Source organism: Hylobates moloch, unplaced genomic scaffold (assembly GCF_009828535.3).
Source record: "Hylobates moloch isolate HMO894 unplaced genomic scaffold, HMol_V3 SCAFFOLD_1, whole genome shotgun sequence".
Classification (NCBI taxonomy): Eukaryota; Metazoa; Chordata; class Mammalia; order Primates; family Hylobatidae; genus Hylobates; species Hylobates moloch.
Window position 1 is genome coordinate 118,346,094 of NW_026652276.1, and position 20,302 is coordinate 118,366,395.

General features: G+C 44.6%; 1 protein-coding gene across 4 annotated transcripts in view; it reads left to right on the forward strand.

The window, feature by feature from the left end:
- The window catches only part of COBL (cordon-bleu WH2 repeat protein), a 308,687-nt gene that overhangs the window by 253,981 nt on the left and 34,404 nt on the right, over positions 1 to 20,302 (forward strand). Inside the window, exon 8 of one of the 4 annotated variants that reach the window (XM_032758030.2) lies at positions 4,994 to 6,058. The exons of the other annotated variants lie outside the window; for them this stretch is intronic. Coding sequence (XP_032613921.1) covers positions 4,994 to 5,301 — 308 coding nt within the window. The 3' untranslated portion in view covers positions 5,302 to 6,058. Of the gene's footprint in view, positions 1 to 4,993; positions 6,059 to 20,302 lie in introns of those variants that run through there. 4 annotated transcript variants of the gene reach the window in all.

A 20,302-nucleotide genomic window follows, 5' to 3' on the forward strand; every position in this document is an offset into this window, starting at 1 on the left:
GTGTGTGTGTTGTGTGTGTGTGTGTGTGTGTGTGTGTGTGTGTGTGTGTGTGTGTGTTTTAACTGTTTCATCCTTCATACCCAAGGAATGTGGAGCAGGAGAAAAATCCAAAATAGCTTTTGCACCTTATTAGTCACCATGGTAAAATGACAACAAGCAAACTTCAAACACTTCAGTAAAGACAGAGGTTCAAGTATTAAATAAAATGAGGCTCAGGAGTTATCGGTATATTTTTGGTTTCTTTGCTTTATTTGTCACCAATAGCAACGCATAATTGGTAACCCTTTTGCCGAATAACTCCCTTTGCTGGAAGTTTTGTGATTTAATTTTGCTGTTACTTCTGTGTTGATTTTACCCTTAAAGGCTTTATATTATAACCCTTCTTTTTCCTTCTTATTGAGAAAATAACAAATTTTTATTACTTGAACGAAGCTGCATAAAATAAGGCTCTATCTGAGTATATTTTTCAGTAAAGGGAAAAAATAAACCCCCCAAAAGAGATTAGATCTATTGAGATTATTTAGACTGGACACACTGTTTCCTGGTTGATAAATCTGCTACAGGGTTTCAGGGCAGGAAGTGAGGAGAAAAAATAACCAAAACATAAAACCCGAACGCAAATGGAATAGTCAATATCTATCATACTTTCTTCTTTGGCCCATAAGGGACAAGATTTAAAGAGCGGATGCATCCTTTCCTTGTATGTTTAGTGTGAATAAGAAGTGGTAGGGAGGAATATAAAGACATCCTGAATCACACAAATCATCAACCACAGGATGGAAGTGGATGGCAGATTGCCATGTCTAGCCCACACACGCATCCTCTCTGCCAGGTAAAGTTGCCAATATTAAAAGTCAGATTTGGCTTGAAATTCTGGTTCTTCCTGGAATGTGTAAAGAGCCTCCCCAAAGGGCTCACATCCTTCAAGCAAGCCATGAGCATAGCTTGGCAGCAGGTGCTCCCTGAGCACAGGCCGGCACTTGCCATGCACCACGGAGCCCACCAATCCCACAGCTGACACCCAGGCTAAGAATCCAGTATTTTCAGGCTCGTGTTTTTCCAACAAGAAATTTAAAGGGAAAGTGATTATGTCCTATAGTCAGGAGCATGAGAGGACCAGAGAGGCAGATGCAGCACAAACTTACAGAGTTGCCGTTCCAACGAGAGAAGTGTAGTTGGTGGTGGAAGTAAGCACATTTGTATCTCTGGCCTGTTTCTGCTTCATCCCTGCACTCTTCGCTTGGCCCTTCTCTCTCAATCGTTTCTCTCTCCCACCTGGTCTCTCATATGGGCAAACTCCGAATTTGCACCCACAGTGGTGTATTGGCAGAGCTGTGCAGGGAATGCCCTGGAAGGCAGATTCCCTTTCATGTCTGCTGGCTCCATTCTGCCCCTTTACATTGTCATTGTCATATTATTGAGGATTGGGTGCGATCAGGCCAAGGGCGACGTTTTGATGAGCTGGAACTGTCACTCACTGCACAAGTGGCCTACATCTGGAGTCTTTAGGCTCCATAGCAGAAACCTTAGATGTGAAGAGTGAATTACTTAAGTTCAATAAATATAAAATAATAGTAAATTGTTATAAATTGAGACGTTTAGCTTCTAGTAGGACAAGTCTCCATTTAATATTGCAAGGTGAAGTGTAGGAAGAACATTGATGGGGATTTCTGGGTTTTATGCTATTTTTTGTATTTCACAGCTTTATAGGAGTATAACTGACACACAAAAAACTGCATATGTACAAAGAAAGTATATAATAGAATCAGTTTTGACACTTCTATACACCATGAAACCATCACTCACCATCAAGTAATAAACACATCCATCACCCTCAAGTTTCCTTGCATCCCTTAGTCATCATTTTTAATCTGTGTGAGTATGTATATGTATATGTGTATATATACATAGACATGCACACAACTATATATATTACTTTCTGGCAGTACTGTACATCGAATGGGAAAGTTAGCAAAATATAGGTTTTAATAACAAATCCTAAATTAATTGAGAAGTAAAACTTCATTCTAGCTAATCGGGAAATTGTTTAAATGGAGAACATTAAGTGTTAAAATTGATGACCCTAATGATAAAGCTGAGTATTTGATCTGAGGAGAAAGAAAGCTGGTCGCAGCATTTTAATAGTCATCTGAATGCATCCTTTGTGAAGTGAAAACGTGTGGATGTGAGTGCACATACAACCTTTGGAACTACTTCTCCCCTATCCAAGTTTTCAAGAGGAAACAAAGGTAATTTCTCCACTAATTTTCTTCTGCCAAAGAAGCATGAGTGTGTTCTTTAAACCACGTTTACCAAAAGTAGCTGAGAGGAGGTCAGCCCACCTCCTCTGCCGCTCCAGCCTGGCTTGAGAACCGCTGACCAGGATTGCTGGCTCTAGTCAGGAGCCCAGCTGCCAGGCTGGGGCTAGGCAGCGGCAGGCACCAGGGCAGCATCTGTCATGGGCTCCACTGCAGTGGCCAGCTGCCCACTGACCCTCACTCCCTCTTTGCCTTTGCCAGGTTAGCAAGCAGTTGAAGGGGCTGCTTATTTAAGAGACAAGAGCTTCTTGGATGACTTTACCCACACATTTCAGCCACCAGGGGGAACCCTGATTATCCCATTGATGGACAGAGTTGAAGCGAATGCAAAGAAACATACAAGAAGTTAACATTGGGGCTTTGCTGCATTTATGCCAATATTATGTTGCAGCTAGTCACACAACAATTTAGTGACTGTAATTATAGGATTGAGTCCTCTCATTTACAAAGAGGGGAAAGTGAGTCAAGAAGAGTCTAGTAAGTTGCCTGAGATGACGCAGCTAAGAAAGGTCTGTGCTCAGATGGCTGGCTCCCCATCCATTGTTACAGTGTGACTAGTGGGTCTAAAAAGGGATGTGTGTGTATGTGTATACATGCACACATACATGTGCATACATGCATGTGCACCCATGGTGCATGCATATCTAGACTCATGTACATGTGCATAGATGTATATACAGTATGCATGCCCACACAATACATGTGCACACATTGTGTATCTTAAATATCTATGCATACATACACAAATGTGTACAAAATATGTGTGTATATATACACGTGCGTACATATATGCCTACACATGGTGTACATATTCATGTATGTATATATTCATGCATACATGCACATCTATATACATTTGTAATGTGTGTGGAAATACACATACATAACACATGCGTGCACTCATAAATCCATGTGTATACACTGTGTGTGTTTGCCTGCACGTGTGTGAAGATATGAGGCCAAGGACAGTATGTGGCTATGTTAGCTTGTTGCTGCCAGTATGCTTCCCCACCCCACACACAACATATCTCTGAACCTGGTGCTTCGGTCACTGGAAGGCTTTGCAAGGATTCTGAACTTGTCCACTTTGCCCTCCCAGAAATTATTATCAGGACTCTTCTTTGGTGCCTAATTTATGACTTGGATAAGATTTAAAGATTAAAGAGAATATGGCCAGTTAATTGTTTAAATGAATAGTCTTCCATAGTTAGATAGGGCAGAAATCCAAATCAACCATGTTAGTAAACTCAAACCTCATCTTTCATCTCTGCCCTTGCACTTCTGTCTGCCTCCACCTGGCTATTTATTAGCCAGGAGGCACCTTGCCATGAAGGAGGCGGCCTCTGTTTGAGTGCAGGCTGCACAGTGGGACTACAGGAAGGTTCAGCCCATGGAGGCTGGGGGGGTCTTAGTCTTCATAGATTTGCTGCCAGCGGGGTGGGGGCAGGAAGTGATGATGGCTAAAGTGGCACCCCCTTCCCATGCACTTTTCCTGGAGTAACCCTTTAATCTATACCACAGCCCTATGAGGTCACTGCTATTGTTATCATCCTCATTTTACAAATAAGAAAACGGCAGCACATAGACGATAAGAAACTTGTCTGCAACCAAAAGCAAGTTAATATTTAAGCCAGGACTTGAACCTTGCCAGTCTGGTCCCAAGCACCTGCTTAACTTCCATATCCCTCCTCCCTACTCTGTGTCCTGTTAGTCTGTGGGGAGGGCTAGAAGGCTCTAACCCTGCTCAGATCTCCCCAGGAAGCTGTTCCCTGTGTCCACAGAGGAAGGAGAAAGCGGAGGAGGTGGCGCATGCTGTTTGAGCTTTGTGGGAGGATCTCTCGTGCAAGCCCGCCTGAGCCCACAGCCAACAGCAAGTATGGGGCTGCACAAAAATACCAGGAAGGAGGGGCTTGACTCCAGAGAAAGGGAGATCAGAGGACCCCACAGAGACTGAGACAGTCACCACTTGTGGGCCTCTCAGGCCACAGACACTGTCCTGGACTTCAATTACTTTAGTATTTTCATCACAGCAACACAGTGCACTGGTGTGTTAGTCTGCTAGGGCTGCCATGATATCATACCACAGACTGGGTGGAAATTTATTCTCTCACTGTCCTGGAGGCTGGAAGTCCGAGATCGAAGTGTCGACAGGGTTGGTTTCTCCTGAGGTCTCTCTCCTTGGCTTACAGATGGCCGCCTTATCCCTGGGTCTTCCCTTGTTGTGCATCTGTGTCCTAACATTCTCTTATAAGGACACCAGTCCTATTGGATGAGGCCTCCACCCTAATGACTTCATTTTAACTTAAAGATCGTTTAAAAGACCTTATCCTAATAAGGTTACATTCTGAAGTACTGGAGGTTCCGACTTCAACATATGAATTGTTAGGGAACACAGTTCAGCCCATAGCACCTGGTGCGCATTAGCCTGTGTGCTGATGACGACAGAGGCTGGAGAGCTTCTGTTGTACCCAAGCAGATGCACAGGGGAGACCCGGACTCTGACTCCAGGTCTTGGCCCTGTTGGAGGCCTGAGCCCTGCCACCTTTCTGGCCAGCTGTGCTGATTTTGCCCAAAGCTGGCTGCAGCCCACCCTGGCCCAACACTGTATGTGAACCACCATTGCTGCGTGCATTCGGCCTCTGCCCTGACTTTGAATTTCCTCCTTGCCCCCACAGTTTATGGAGCAGCTGAAGCTCTGATAAGACTTCTGAGCTTGCTTCTGAATACCACAGCCCCAGGCACAGCAAAGCCAAGAACCCTGTGGATGAGTGAGGGCAGCAATTCTCTACACAATCCTGAAATCAAGTGTTCCTGTTTGTCTTCCTCCTCCCCATTTCCCCAGGCACTGCTCAGCCTTCTCTTAGGTCTTTCAAGCATTTGTGAATGCATGTGCACACTTAGACACACACACACACAAAACCCATCTTGTGTCTTACCTACCTCTGAAATATTGGCACTTGGGAGACAATCCATAATCAGCTAACACTTGTTTTTTTCTATCCTCTGTGTGCTTGTTAGAATACTGTGAAAGTGTTTTCTATGGACCGACTTCTAAGTGTTCCTCTTAAAATCAGTGTTATTCACACAGTTCTAATGTAATGAATTCTATCTGTCTGAAAGCTTGCCATATTGTCCCTGGTTTCTTCCAGCTAATAGAGAGAAAAATGAGGAAAATGAGCCTGAATATGAACCCGTCACCACAGACCGCACTGCATCCTTTCCAGGCAGCAGGGCCCAGGAGACTCCGCTCAGGCCTGGCAGCCTCTGTGTTTCGCTTAGGCTTGTTTTGCTCAACCCAGGCAAGACTTTTAAAATTGTTTGAATAAGCTGCTGCATCAGTATGCTTTTTTAAATTGTGATTTTTAAAAAATAATATAAAATGTCCCATTCCTTCCATTTTCAAATGCATACTTCAGTGGATGTAAGTGTGTTCACGATGCTGTGAAACAGATCTCCAGGACCTCATCATCCTGCAGATCTGATACTCTCTACTCACTGAACAGCAACTCCCCTTTGCCTGCCTGTCTTTTTGCGCCTGGCTTATTTCACTTAGCACAATTTCCTCGAAGTTCATCCATATTGTAGCATATAACAGAATTCCCTTCCCTTTTGAGGCTAGATATCTTTCAAGTATATGTATAGACCACATTTTCTTTATCCATCCATTGTCAGTTGACATTTAAGTTGTTTCTACCTCATGGTTATTGTGAATGATGCTGCAGTGAACACAGGTATGCAAATATCTGAAACTGTGCTTTCATTTCTTGGGGATATATACCTAGAAGTGGGATTGCTGGTGAATCAGCATATCTTTGCCTGAAAAAAAAAAAAAAGCCACTCAAGCTGAGTTAATGCACAAGGATATATATGGGATCCTATACTGCACCTATAGGGGTTGGGTCAGCTCCCTTACCCCACATCAGCCACATGTGAGTTCCTGAACCAATCATAGTAGCCAAGGGAGTGCTACACACCTATTGGCTTAGGCCAGAATGCGCTGATCAATTTTCAGGGAGAACAGGATTACCATGTTTGATTGGATAATCAGGGTTCATCTCCCAGACAACCAGGTTGCTCCACAAAGGGGACGGGGCAGAAAGGGTGCTGAGGGTCCTGCACTGTCCAGAGAAGTACATAGCATGGGGCTAGAGCCAAGCTGCATGGACTCAGGGCTTGGGTCTGTTACTGGGTGATTTCAGGCAATTTGCTTAACTTCTCTGTGCCTGAGTTTCTTCATATTGAAAGAAAAAGTGCTTTTTAGAATTACACATGCAGATACATGTAGAACATTTAGAAATTTTTCGGGGGCTGCTGGGTTGGAGTCAACAGATCCTAATTATTATGAAAATAGCCACAGTTTAAAATGCAGAAGATTGTGCATTAAAATCGTGATTTCTTCTTTGTAAAAAAAGAGATAAGGCAACACCAGTTTTACTGCATGAAAGGAAGTGTGGGATGCATATTAGCTGCTGCTTGCAGACACATGTAGGTGCCAGGTTTCCTCAGGGTCCTCGTGGGGCCACACCTGGCCCTCAGCCTGCCTCCTGCTGCTGTCTGCAGACCTCTGTAGATGGATCGGTGCAGGTTCCCTGATTCAGTCAAACTGGAGAAATGAAGTCACTCAAACCCTCATTTTTAAAAAGTGAGAAATACAAAGATTATGTTGTCAAATACTACACAACCCTTAAAGAAAATGTTAGGCCAGGTGCAGTGGCTCATGCCTGTAATCCCAGCACTTTGGGAGGCCGAGGCAGGCGGATCACCTGAGGTCAGGAGTTCGAAGCCAGCCTGGCCAACATGGCAAAACCCCGTCTCTACTAAAAATACAAAAATTAGCCAGGCGCAGTGGTGGGTGCCTGTAATCCCAGCTACTCAGGAGGCTGAGGCAGGAGAATTGTTTGAACCCGGGAGATGGAGGTTGCAGTGTGCCAAGATCGCGCCATTGCACTCCAGCCTAGGTAACAGAGTGAGACTGCATCTAAAAAAAAAAGAGAGAGAGAGAAAATGTTGAATTTTCAACTTCATACAGTCACACAAGTGATGCAGAGCAATTTCTGTCTTCTTCCTTTTTCTTAGGAAATTTAATAACTGTGCATATTGCCTTTGACAGAGTGCTGAAAGTGTGCCCCCTACAGCTTATAAAAATGAAGTACCTGCCCTGCAGTGCAGAGTGTCTCTCACTGTTTTGGGGGCTGCTGGGTTGGAGTCCTGAGCAAATGCATGTCAAGGACGCAGGACTTCACCGTGGTTGCTCCTGTGTGTGCCCCAGCGCTCTCCATGGCTGTCTCAGGGCCTCTTCCAGGACAGCTGAGCCGGGGCCAGCAGCCTTGCTCATGCTACCCCTTGCAGATGCAGTCCCTGGTGCTGGCAGGCACGACTCCTGGAATGGCAGGCTGAGAGCTGCCTTAGATGACACGTTGAGCCATGCCCCTGGCTGACAAGGGAAAGATCATTTTCTCCTCCAGCCCCTGCAGATCAGCAAGTGCCCACGTCTCCATGTGATGATGAAACACACAAGTAAATAAGCCGTGATGTCGTCTGGGAATGCTTCAGCCAGTGTGGCTGGTCTTAAACTGGTCTAGTTTAGTTGAGACACTTGGAGTGGCCACTCGTTGGCCACTTCAGAGAAACCAGCAGTGTTAATTGGAAGCCTCTCTCCAAGTCTCAGCAGGCCAGCCGAGCACTGGGACACCATGGCTCTGACTTAAGCCTTTGCCCTGCAGTCATGCTGTGACTCAGGGGCTGACCCAGAGCTCGGGATTATGGAGGCTTTGGAGAAGCAGCTGCACCTTCAAGCAAGTTTCCTTGGATGTATCTCCTGCCACCTCTCACAGATACAAATTAGAGAGAGAGAGAGAGAGAGAGAGAGACATGAACTGTTGTTACTGCAGCAAACATCCACACTGGATCTGCTGTCAGGGTTGCATCCCGGGAAAGCTAATTTTGTGGACTTAAAGTAATGAATAATTAGACCATTGCTAAATGTATGTTTAATTTTCTGAACAAATTCAAAGCATTAGAAAGATAATGAAGATTTTCTTAAAATTAGGCCTATTTTAACCCTCGCTACTGTTCAGCCCTAATGGAATATTTATTCCAAAATCTCTATTCATCAGGCTTCTCCAGAGATACAGACCAATAGGATATATTTATGAGTGTGTGTGTGTGTGTGTGTGTGTGTGTGTGTGTGTGTGTGTATCTATGGTGGGGAGAGATTTTTTTATAGGGATGGCCTTGTGTAATTATAGAAACCAAGAAGTTTGATCATTGGCCATCTGTAAGCTGGAGACCCCGGAAAGCTGGTGATGAGATTCTATCCAGGTCTCAAGGCCCCAGAACCAGGAGCTCTGATGCTGAAGCACAGGAGAAGATGGGTGTCCCAGCTCAAACACAGAGAACACATTCACCATTCCCTGCCTTTTTGTTCTGTTCAGACCCTCAGCAGATAGGATGCCTGCCCACAGTAGTGAGGGCACATCTTCCTTACTGTCTGTCAATTCAGATGCTGCTCTCTCTGGTAAACAGCCTCACAGACACACCCAGAAATAATGTTTCACCACATACCTGAACACCCCTTGCTTAGCCATTGCAAGTTCACCCCTTGCCAACTCGCCCCCTATATGCATGTCTTTTTCTCCAGAGAAAGACAAAACAAGGTCGCAATTCCAACTGGCATGACACTGCTGTCCTGTATACAACCGAAAATGCACTCATCCCTTCCAGAAGAGAAGGTAAAGTCCTTGAGTTGATGTTTACTCTCTCCTGATATCCTGTAACTTAAAATACTATGATGTAAAATTATCAACAATTAGACACTGCTATAGAAGTCACTTATGTCCCATGTTAAGGGAATAAGAGGAAAGAAAACAAAGATAGTTATTTATATATATATATATAAATATATATACATATACATACACATATACATATACATATCTATATATACACACACACACAAACATATTCTTAACAAAATGAGAAGGAAATACTCATTGACAATTACTGTTTTCATTTCTGAAACTGGTCACATCACAGCTGGTATTTATAATGTCTTCTACCCATTTTGTATTCCCCTTGCCTTCAGCAAGCACCTCAGCTGGTTGTGGTTCTTTACCTGGTGGTGTGATGCAAACCATCATTCCTGAAGGGTCTGGGCCATTAGTGGTACTACCTGGATTGGGTCAGGGTAGTTTCCATTGACCTTCATCGCAGGGCTTACTAAGGGAAGTCCTAAGGGATCTCCTGCATCCCATACCGTTCCTTACCTCCATTCTAGAGCAGTAGTCTATTTTCCCCTGGGTAGTCTGGGTCAGTCACCCAGCCAACACCGTAAATCCCATCCTTGCCTGTTGACTCAAAAGCCTGAGGAGCCCAGACTGACCATGTGGCATCTTGACTTCCAGTTCAGTGGAATCGTTGTGCCTCCTGATGGAATCATTTGTTTCTCTGGACCTAAGACCCATTGGCCAGTAGAACATAAAAGTCATGAGGCAAATGTTTTGCTAGTGGGTCACTAGGGATAATGATGGCGCCACTCCCCTTTTAACCTCTTGATTCCTGGACCCTATGGGAGAAACAGCACCATATATTGGATGTCATTCAGAGCATACACAGCCTTCTGGAGAACATCGCCCCAGCCCTATGAAGTATTGCTACCTCTCTGGCCCTGTAACTGAGTTTTCAAAAGGCCACTCTACTGTTCTGTCAAACCAGCTGCTTCAAGGTAGTGGGGAACTTGGTAAGACCAGTGAGTTCCATGCACAGGCTCATTGCTGCACTCCTTTGGCTGGGAAGCGAGTTCCTTGATCAGAAGCAATGCTCTGTGGAATACCATGACAGTGGATAAGGCCTTCTGTAAGTCAAGCTACTGATAGTAGTTTTGGGAGAACTTACATTCTGTAAGCTACTGATGGAGAAGCAAGTGGGAACCTTTTCTTCCCAAGAAGTAGTTTCCTGCAGAGGTTGCTTTGATAACCATGAAGAAAATGCAACCTGTTAAGACCTTTCATTGTGAGATCTGGGCTGGTGTTCATGTGCCCAGGGACCTGTGGAGTGTTGGAAAACACCTGGAGGAGGCACTGCTGTCAGACAGCCAGAGCGAAGTGTGTGCACTGAAGACAAGATCAGATCGACTCATGGAGGCATCCGGCAGAGCTTACGGCAGGACTTATGATGAAGGGAGGGCCTGTGCAGGATTTATTCAAGACAAATCCGGAGCAGATGTCTCCATTTCCATCCTACACAGGCATGGAGGACCACATGCTCCCTGTGAGGGGTGACATGAGGATTGAACAGTTAGCAAAAAACAGGCCACAATGGATAATGCTAAGAAGTAGAAAAACTTCAGATCCCACTGGGACTAGCGAATAGCACATAGAAGGCAATCATCTTGGCTGTGTTTCTGGGTGGAGTTAGTGCAAACAGCAGGATGAGGGAACAGTGGCGGGGTAGCTGGGAGACAGTGCCCTCACCAACTCCTCCCTGCCTGGCTTGGACTGGTTTATGCTAACAGGGCCAGCCCTCTCCCTCCCACCCACCCCCACCTGACCAGGCTTGTTTGATCTACAAACAACCCCAAGGCTTCCTGGGACTCCCTCCTAGAAACCCATGTGTTTCAGGCTCCCCACCCTCCCTGTTCTCTCCCATTCCTGGGAAGGTTCCCCAAAGCCTTAAGATTGCAGTTTCTGCAGCCCCCACATAATCACATTTGTTCTTTAATTTCCAGTCTTTCAAAAGATCATGACCACTAATGAATGATTATACAGTAAGTCCTCACTTAACATCATCAACAGGTTAGGTTTTTGGAAACCGCAGCTTTATGCAGAACAACAGATAACGAAACCAATTTTACCATAGGCCAACTGATAAAAATAGAGTTAAGTTCCTAGCATATATTTCTGGTCACCAAAACGTCACAAAACTTCGAAATAAAGACCAAAACACTTCTAAATAAAGACCAAACACTACTAATATTAAACATTGAAATAAATACGAGCTATACATACATTTAAGAAATATTAATAAAAGCAAGTAATGTGATGATTTACCCAGTTTTTCCAGTTCAGGATTATAGGTGGCCGCAGCCTACCATGGCAGCACAGGGGGCAAGGTAGAAGCCAGCCCTGGCCTGGCCCCCATCCCATTGCAGGTACACTTATACTCACCCACATGGGGACAATTCGGACACCCCAGTGACCCTAACATGCACAGTCTGGGGACATGGGAGGACATGAGCGCAGCCAGAGAAAACACACGCAGACCTGCCGAGAAGGTGCAATCTGCACAGACAGCAGCCGCGGCCTGGGATATTAAGATGACGTTGAATGAAAGTCGTTGGAGGACCTGCCATTATCAGCCTGTAGGCTGAAAACAGATGGGAATCACAGCAATCAGACTCGCTCTAACAGCCCACACTCAGAGGCTCCGGCTGTCCAGGCTCTGTCAGGCTTTCTGACACGCCTCTCCATGAAGCTCCTGAGTGAATGAATACTGTTATTCTTATCCCCGTTTTACAGATGAGAAGCCATAGCCTGTAAGCACTGATTTGCTGGAGGCCACGGTTGAATCCGTACAGTGTTACGTAATTGTTTTGGGGGGTTGTGTTGTTGTTGTTGCTGTTTATTTGTTTTGAGACAAGGTCTCGCTCTGTCACCCAGGCTGGAGTGCGTTAGTGCAATCGCAGTTTACTGCAGCCTCGATTTCCCAGGCTCAAGCAGTCCTCCTGCCTCAGCCTCCCAAGTAGCTAGGACTACAAGAACGCTCTACCATGCCTGGATAATTTTTAAAGTTTTTTTGTAGAGACAGACAGGGTCTCACTTTGTTGCTGAGGCTGGTCTCAAATTCCTGGGCTCAAGTGATCCTCCCACCTCGGCCTCCCAAAGTGCTGGGATTACAGATGCGAGTCACAGTACCCATAATTGTTTAAATTGACACAAAAGATGGAGAAAAATGTGTCTTTAAAAATCTGTTGAGTACAAAGTGCATACATAAACATAGAAGGGCAATGTATCTGATTTTCTTCAAACATTTAAGAAATTTTGTTACATTTATCCAAAAAGCTTCTAAAAAAAAAAAGACTACCAAAAAAAAGCAACCTAATGTAAACCATGGTTATCTTGGGGATAAGTGATTATTTTCTTTCCAGATGTTTGTGTTTTCTTTACTTTCTATATGAAAGAAAAGAAAACAAACTTCATTTTAAAAACTAAAATAATCCTAATTTAAAAACTCTGGTAGAATGTGGTTGTAGGAGGGTATCTGTAATAAGAGGAATGGAAGAGGTGGGTGTGGCCATCTATCCTTTCAGGACATGGAGGGGAAAATGGGGTCCCTGCCTCACAAGGAGACAGCATACAACTTCTCCTGGGAGAAGACCCTGGGACAGACCCTGAAACCCTAAGGCTAGAGCCCCAGCATCTCATGTAGGTTATTTTGAGTGTTGGTGGGTTTTGCTGAGGTGAGTGTTTTCTGGCCAATAAAGCCGAGTTATTTTGGGCCACCATAATTGTGAGTTAGACAGGTGGTTTGTGTGTGAAACGTTTAATTTGCTGGCTGTGTAGTCTGTTGACTTTGGATCAGGCTAGAAACAATTCTATACAAGTTTCACAAAATGATGGGCCCTGATGCTGATCTTATCACTGTTACAAGCAGACGCACAGTGCCAAGGCAGGCTGGACTACGGGAGGGGAGCTCTAGGGAAAAATCATGTTACTATTCATTGCTTTTATGCTGACTACTCTACTGTATTTGAGTACCTTTTAAGTATAGTAGTCCCCTGCTTATTCACAGGGGGATATGTTTCAGGACCCTCCGTGGATGCCTGAAACCTCAGCACTGAATATATGTGTGCATCTGTGTGTGTTTGTGTGTGTGTGTGTATACTGTTTTTTTCCCTTGCATACATACCTGTGATAAAGTCTAATTTCTACATTAAGCACAGTGAGCAACAATGACTAGCAATGAAATAGGACAATTATAACAATATGCCAACATCAGTACCCTTGTGCTTTGGGGCCATTATTAAGTACAGTAAGGGCCCCTGAACACAATCTCTGCAACACTGAGACAGTCCGTCTGAGAACCAAGACCACTGCCAAGTGACTCACAGGCAGGGGAGGAGACAGTGTGGATCCACTGGACAAAGGGAGGATTCCCATCCGTGGTGGGACAGGGCAGGATGGCAGATTTCACCAGGCTACTCAGAAGGACACACGATTCAAAACTGACCAAGTGTTTATTTCTGGAATTGTTCATTTAATATCTTGGTTGATCACAGGTAACAAACTGAAGAAAGCAAAACCTCCAAAAAGGAGGGACTACTATCATGGTTTTTGCCGTGTGTGTGTGTGTGTGTGTTGGGAGAGCACTGTATACAAGCATAGTTATTAGTCATTTTGCTTTTCTCCACTCACTTTTAATGGTATGTTAGCACTGTGTGATTTCTAAAAATACTCAGAAGAGAACTCATCTTGGAATAAGCCCCGATTAGAGTATCTTTTCAATATTAAAAGATATGGTTTATTCCTTAGTCCAGAACCAGGTAACAGTTTAAATTAGTCATCTTCACAGTCTTTGCTATTTAATCTGACCCAAACTTCAGGCAATTGATACAAATAACTAATAAGGCAAAAATAACCCAACTGGCCAGGAAACTGATGCCCTGAGGTTGCAGATGGAGGCACTGATGCAGAGAGACACCAGACAGGTGATCCTTGGAGACTCAGGCTTCAGTGCTGCCATTGATGAGGGCTTATTTCCCCCAGTGACGATACAGGCATCTCTCACTAGCCTTTTGACAGCCCTTTTGACACCTAGGATGTGGAGGCTCTTTGCTGCCTCTCTTCTGTTTTCTCCAGCATCTTGGGGTCCCATTTGCTCGCACTCAAGCTGTGCCACCCCTACCCTGCTCAGCTCTCCTCCCCCTGCCCTTCCTCATGCACCCCCCCATATTGTTTCTTTGCTCTTTGTTTTTAACGTAGTTTACAAACATTTGGAATGTGTTTTATTTTTGTAAGTAATTTCCTCATTCTGTCGTTCTGAAACTATTCTATTACAGTTTCTGCAAGTAATTACTTCAGCTCTACTTCTGTCTGAAGAAAAATGACACTTGTAACTTTGTTGAGGGCATTTTGGGACAAGTTCCATGAAACAGGAGACATGTGAAGAGCACTGGGATAGGAAATGGAATCTGCTAATTTTAGAAAAAGGCAAATACTCCTGCCTTTTGAGAGCAGGGACTGAATGTGACTTTTTAAAACTGGTCGTCCGTTAACTCCAGCGCCTGTTGTTGGAGACAGCTGTCTTTGAACTATTGCAGGGAATAGGTTTCAGTAAGATGACGACAGCTATGTGGGGATACAAAGCTTAAATGTAGGTGGTTCTCACCTGCAGCCCAGCGAGGGGAGAAAGCCGGCTGGCCAGGAACCCTGGGGGAGGTACGAAGGAAGCCCTCCCACATGTGGCCCAGGCCAGCCGGCAGCAGCAGCACCTGGGAACATGCGACCCTGGGCCCACCCCAGCCCCACTGACTCAGAAACTCATGGGGGTATGGGGTCTGGACAATCTCTATTTTAACAAGCCCTCCAGGGGATTCTGACATGGGCCAAGTGCAAGACCATCATCTTCTCAGAGAACTTAGGATGTTTATGGACAGCCAGGCAGCTAGGCCCAGCGCCTGTGATAATTTTAGCTACCATTACTGAGCATTGACCCTGTGCCCTGCTAGCTCCTTCATAAGTGCTGTCTCGTTTAATCTTCACTAAGTCCTTAAAGAGAGGAATTCGGCCTTGTGGATGAGGACGTTAAGAGATGAATCTGAGTTTCCCGCAGCCCTTGAGGGGCTGAGCGCCGAGCTGGAAGGACATGCTATTAGTGCAACAGAAAAGAGTGGCAGTGGCGTGGGCTTTGCGAGTCCAGGAAGGACGCGCGCTGGAGCCCCTGGAGACACCAACCTCATGGAGGAGGGAGGGCCTGAGCCGCCCTTGCAGGAAGATAAGGACTTTCAAGAGGAAGAGAGGCCGGGCGCGGTGGCTCACGCTTGTAATCCCATCACTTTGGGAGGCCGAGGCGGGCGGATCACACGAGGTCAGGAGATGGAGACCAAGGTGAAACCCCATCTCTACTAAAAATACGGAAAAATTGGCCAGGCGTGGTGGCGGGCGCCTGTAGTCCCAGCTACTTGGAGAGGCTGAGGCAGGAGAATGGCGTGAACCCGGGAGGCGGAGCTTGCAGTGAGCTGAGATTGCGCCACTGCACTCCAGCCTGGGCGACAGCGAGACTCCGTCTCAAAAAAAAAAAAAGAGGAAGAGAAGGACATGTTCTGAGAACATAGCTGGAGATGCGTGCAGTTGCCAACCCTGGGGGTCATATCTGCAAGTCCTCTTCTCTCTGAACCTACTCCCTTGGCTCCTAAAAGGTACCCCCTCTCTCCTGGCTCCCCATCTGTCCCCTCAACTCTCCAGGCTGCTCCAGGGAAGAAAGGTTTGGATCCTGGATAGCGGACAACCTTCTCTGCTGAAACGAGGAAGGCTGTGGAAAGGAAACGGATGTTTTACATTGAAAGCAAGTTCCATTTTCTTATATTTCCAGCCATATCGTGGGTGATGTGCCCCGATCTGCTAACAAGCATCTTGAAAGGCTGGGTTTTCTGTCGTGGACATCATTGTAAATGCGTAGCCGAGCTTTGTGTTGCACAGAAAACGAGAAGGAAATCATAAAACAGAAGTGTGAGGGAGAGCTGAGATGCTAGGGGCTTCTGAGGAGGCTGGGGCTAGTCTTAGTCATCTGGGGCCTACCTTAGGGGTTCCGAGGACCCCTGGCCAAGCGGCAGAGAGGAACGGGGCCCACAGCAGTTCCCAGTGCAGGGAGATGCCATGGAGAAAAAGCATCAGAAAGTCACTCCTCTCCAGGCCAGGCAGTCAGAAAGGAAAAAAAGTTACAGTAGCTTCAATTCACCTGAAACGTGCCCATCTCCCAACAAGCCCAGCACGCATACGAGGAAGGCCCATGAAGAGTCCTTCACCCTCAAGGAGCGTGAAGAGGCCTGAACAGCAAGATGGGAACTGCTGGGGCCAACCCAGTGGAAATCTCACAAACTCAGTAGATTTTATAGATGGCAAAATTTAAGAAGCCGTCCATAAGGAAATAAACGAACTGGCCAAGAAAGAAGTTTGTAATTTATGTGAAAAGAAAAAAAAAGCAAAAAGTTTCCTTTTTATGTGTTCTTTGTTTGTTTGTTTGTTTGATTGAGACAGAGTCTCACTCTGTCGCCTAGGCTGGAGTGCAGTTGCAGCACGATCCCGGCTGACTGCAACCTCTGTCTCCTGGGTTCAAGCGATTCTTCTGTCTCAGCCTCCCAAGTAGCTGGGATTACAGGCACACACCACCATTTCCAGCTAATTTTTATATTTTTAGTAGAGACAGGGTTTTGCCATGTTGGCCAGGCTGGTCTCGAAATCCTGACCTCAAGTTATCCACCCACCTCGGCCTCCCAAAGTGCTGGGATTATAGGCATAAGCCACTGCGCCCAGCCCTTTTTATGTTGTAATTTTTCTTTAAAACAGCTAATAAAATGTTGCATTGCAGAGGAACAGTGACAATTTTGTCTGTCACCACCAACCTCCACTTTTAGGTACAAGGGAAGGAGGAGCAGAGACACAAAGACGAGAAGCTAAGATTGGCCGGGCCCAGCCGAGGGGCCCTGTGCCAGGTGGGGAGGCATCTCTCGGGGGCAGGCGAGGCACAGGGATGGGCGCTTGGGATGACTGACATTACAGGGTGGCATTACAGCGCACCCGGACATCTTCTCTGAGTTACAGAAAGTGACCTGTAATATTGTCTGTTCTTCAGCATGCAAGAGGCGAGGCTCAGATATCTGGATTCTTAGCTTTTGTCAAAGAATGCTCTTTTCTGTTATTGCACACTAAACATTGATTATATTATCGAGAATTTACATTGCACAGTGTGCCAGCTTGAGGAGGCCTCCCTGACCGGGTGAGATGCCCTGAACTCCAAGTGCCCATTTGAACAGGGTCAGCCTGGGTCCCTGAGGGCAGCACAGGGCAGGGCACACAGCTTGCCCAGAAGATGCCATCTGCCTGTCAGGCAAGAGGACGGTCTGATTCCTTTCCTCTCTTATCATCTGTAGAGATCTATTTTATTTCTTATTTAAATCACAGTGAATTTCAAAGGGGATTGGAGGCAGCTTTTTGTGTCAGTATTATTCAAATTAGAAAAGTCTAGAAAAAGGAATAATTTTTATTTTAAATGATTGGAAATAAAAATATGTTAATTAATGCTATTTTTGAAATCTACATTTTCCTTAAGTGGTTAGAAGTAAACACTAGGAGAGCTCAGAAATATATGTGCTGGGAAGGGAGAGGGAGGAGGCAGTTAAAGACAGCCACAAAGGCACAGCTCAGTCCTGCCTTCTTGGGACACAAGGCCAAAGGGATCAGATAGGATGCTGCGTCAAACAGCACTCATTTATTTAATAATTTGGTCATTTTTATATCAAATTTACATCCAGAGTGATGGATGAACAGTGTGTTATGGAAAGCTAAGTAAAAGTAGGCCACATACTTTATTCTCTAGAGTTCTGATGATAAAAGGATAGAAGTTGGAAGAAAGCAGCAGAAGGAGGGATGGCATTTTTCTTAGGTTACCCATCTCAGGTGGTGGCTGCCTCACCTTTGCTTCGTAATAGACCCAAAGCATAGCCAATTTGAGATTGAGTCCCTTGGCACCTTGGCAGGTCCCTGAACCTCTCTTTCTGAGGCATCGATTAAATAAAATTTATGCGTTTTAATAGATAGACAACCTGGAGACAGAGTTTCTATTTTGACAATGAAAACTAAGACACCGGCTTTGTTCTTGCCAGCGGGGATGGCCATCCACTGCCCCACACTTCCCTCAAAGGTGAGGCCCCAGAAATGTGTAAAAAAGGACCGAAGGTTTTTTCCTCAAGAAATGGTTTCAAATATGTTGAGATTCCCAGATAAATGGATCCAAGATTTGTTCCATAGGACGTGGAAGAAAATCTTTTGGCTTAGAAAAGTCTAAATGCAGATATACTCAGTAGGATTCATGTAACATGTTGGTTAAAGAACCTTAATTTGACTCCTGCATACCATGTGGGTTTTTTGTGTTGTTTGAATGAACTTGCCCCTTTTATAAGCTGAGCAGAGTGTTTCTGCAATACACACCCTCAGGGATAGGTGACATAATTTGTTGGTTGGGGCTTCTTTTATAATTTGCAAAATGGGAATAATAATATCCACACTGCAGGGAGCATGTGGATTAAATAAGTAGGTAGGTAAATATTATCCATTTGAACCCTGCAGAATGTCAAAACCCAGTTACCGTTATGTGGTTTGCAAATATCAATGTTGAGCTGTACTATCTGATAGTAAATTAGCCAATAATGTAATATTTTAGACTACTCTTAAAGCCCATGACAGTGGCATAGAGAAGGAATCCTGTTTAACTATTTGCTTAAAAACAAAAAAAAAAGCACATTAAAATAAAATGAAACTTCAGTTTCAGGGTAGCTGAACTGATTCTAAGCATCATCAGCCAAAGCCAGCATTGTGGCTACAGAGAAAAACTGGCCACCATATCCAAATGGAATCCTTGCCCCGAAATGCAAGCGTCCATCTCTGTCCCTGTGGAACTTCACTTAGTCCAGTCCTGGTTCATGCACTACACCCATGACTGCTGTTGATAGGCTTTCTGATCCATAGTAAGGAAATAGCAATATTGACATGCGGCAAAGAAATTCACTCCATACCATTGCTGATGCCCCCATTTAAACACAAGAAAGACAGCCAAGAGTTGGTAGACAATTTTGTTTTTAATGCATGAAAGAAGGACAACAAAGAGGTCAGAGAAATTTACTCCAAAGGAAGTGGAGTTAAGTTAGGAAATAGAACAGAACTTTAAAATAAATACTTTTAGTCATTGCCTCAGAAAATTTCAGTAGCTCATCACATAAAACAAGAGCAGGCTATTATTGAAAAACAAGCATCAAAACATTCTTGGAAATTAAATACACATCTTTAGAAATGTGCACATTTAGACACATTCAGGTAAAAATTTTAAAAATCCACAGATAAAATTTTACTAGTTTCTAGAGAGGGATTTATATAGCTATAAACAAATCATGCGAACATATGCCTTCTCATCTATGACACAAGATGCTAGAAAACAGAGGAGCTGAGAAGACAGTCTTAAAAAAGAAGGATTTTCATCTGAATCTTCCTTTGGTTTAGCCATATACTAGTAGTCAAGGATAAGAAGTAAATGGAGCCAGGCTTCAGACACAAGAGAGCTTCGAGAGTATACCCTCCTAAGTTAGATTATACTCAAGTGTATAATCCAAATAACGGGAAATAAATCTAGGAAAGGGAAAGACATATGTAGCTGTCCAATTTAATATGTAACTTAATATAAAATAAGGGTTCTTATAATAGAAATACCATGATGTTACATAGATATATGTGCAAAATAAAGGAAATTTAGACATTTATTAGACAAGACTCCTCGGTTCTCAGAAACAGAAATATGTCTTGACCAGTTATGCATAATTGGGTTTTGTGGTGATTTTTAGCCCACATAACTGGCACTTCCAAGAGACTAATCTTTATTATGGGCATGGTTGGGTCCAGGAGCTGAAACATTGTCTTAGAACTATGTTCCTCTCCAGTCCGTGGATAAGTTCTTCCCTGTGCTGGTTAAAATGGCAGCCATTTATCCAAAACTTATACCCAATCCATTTATTACAGCCCAGTTGGACCATCTTCCTGAACACCTCTAGTGGAAAGGTGCTGAAAAGAACTTTGATAGGTCCAGCATGGAACACATACTCATCTTTGGACATAGCATTATCCTAGGGGAATAGTTAGGGGCAGATAGTCTCACCCAGATATGATAAATTGGTTACCTGCAAGAGGACAGATTCTTTTAACACAGAGTGAGAGTGGTGGGCA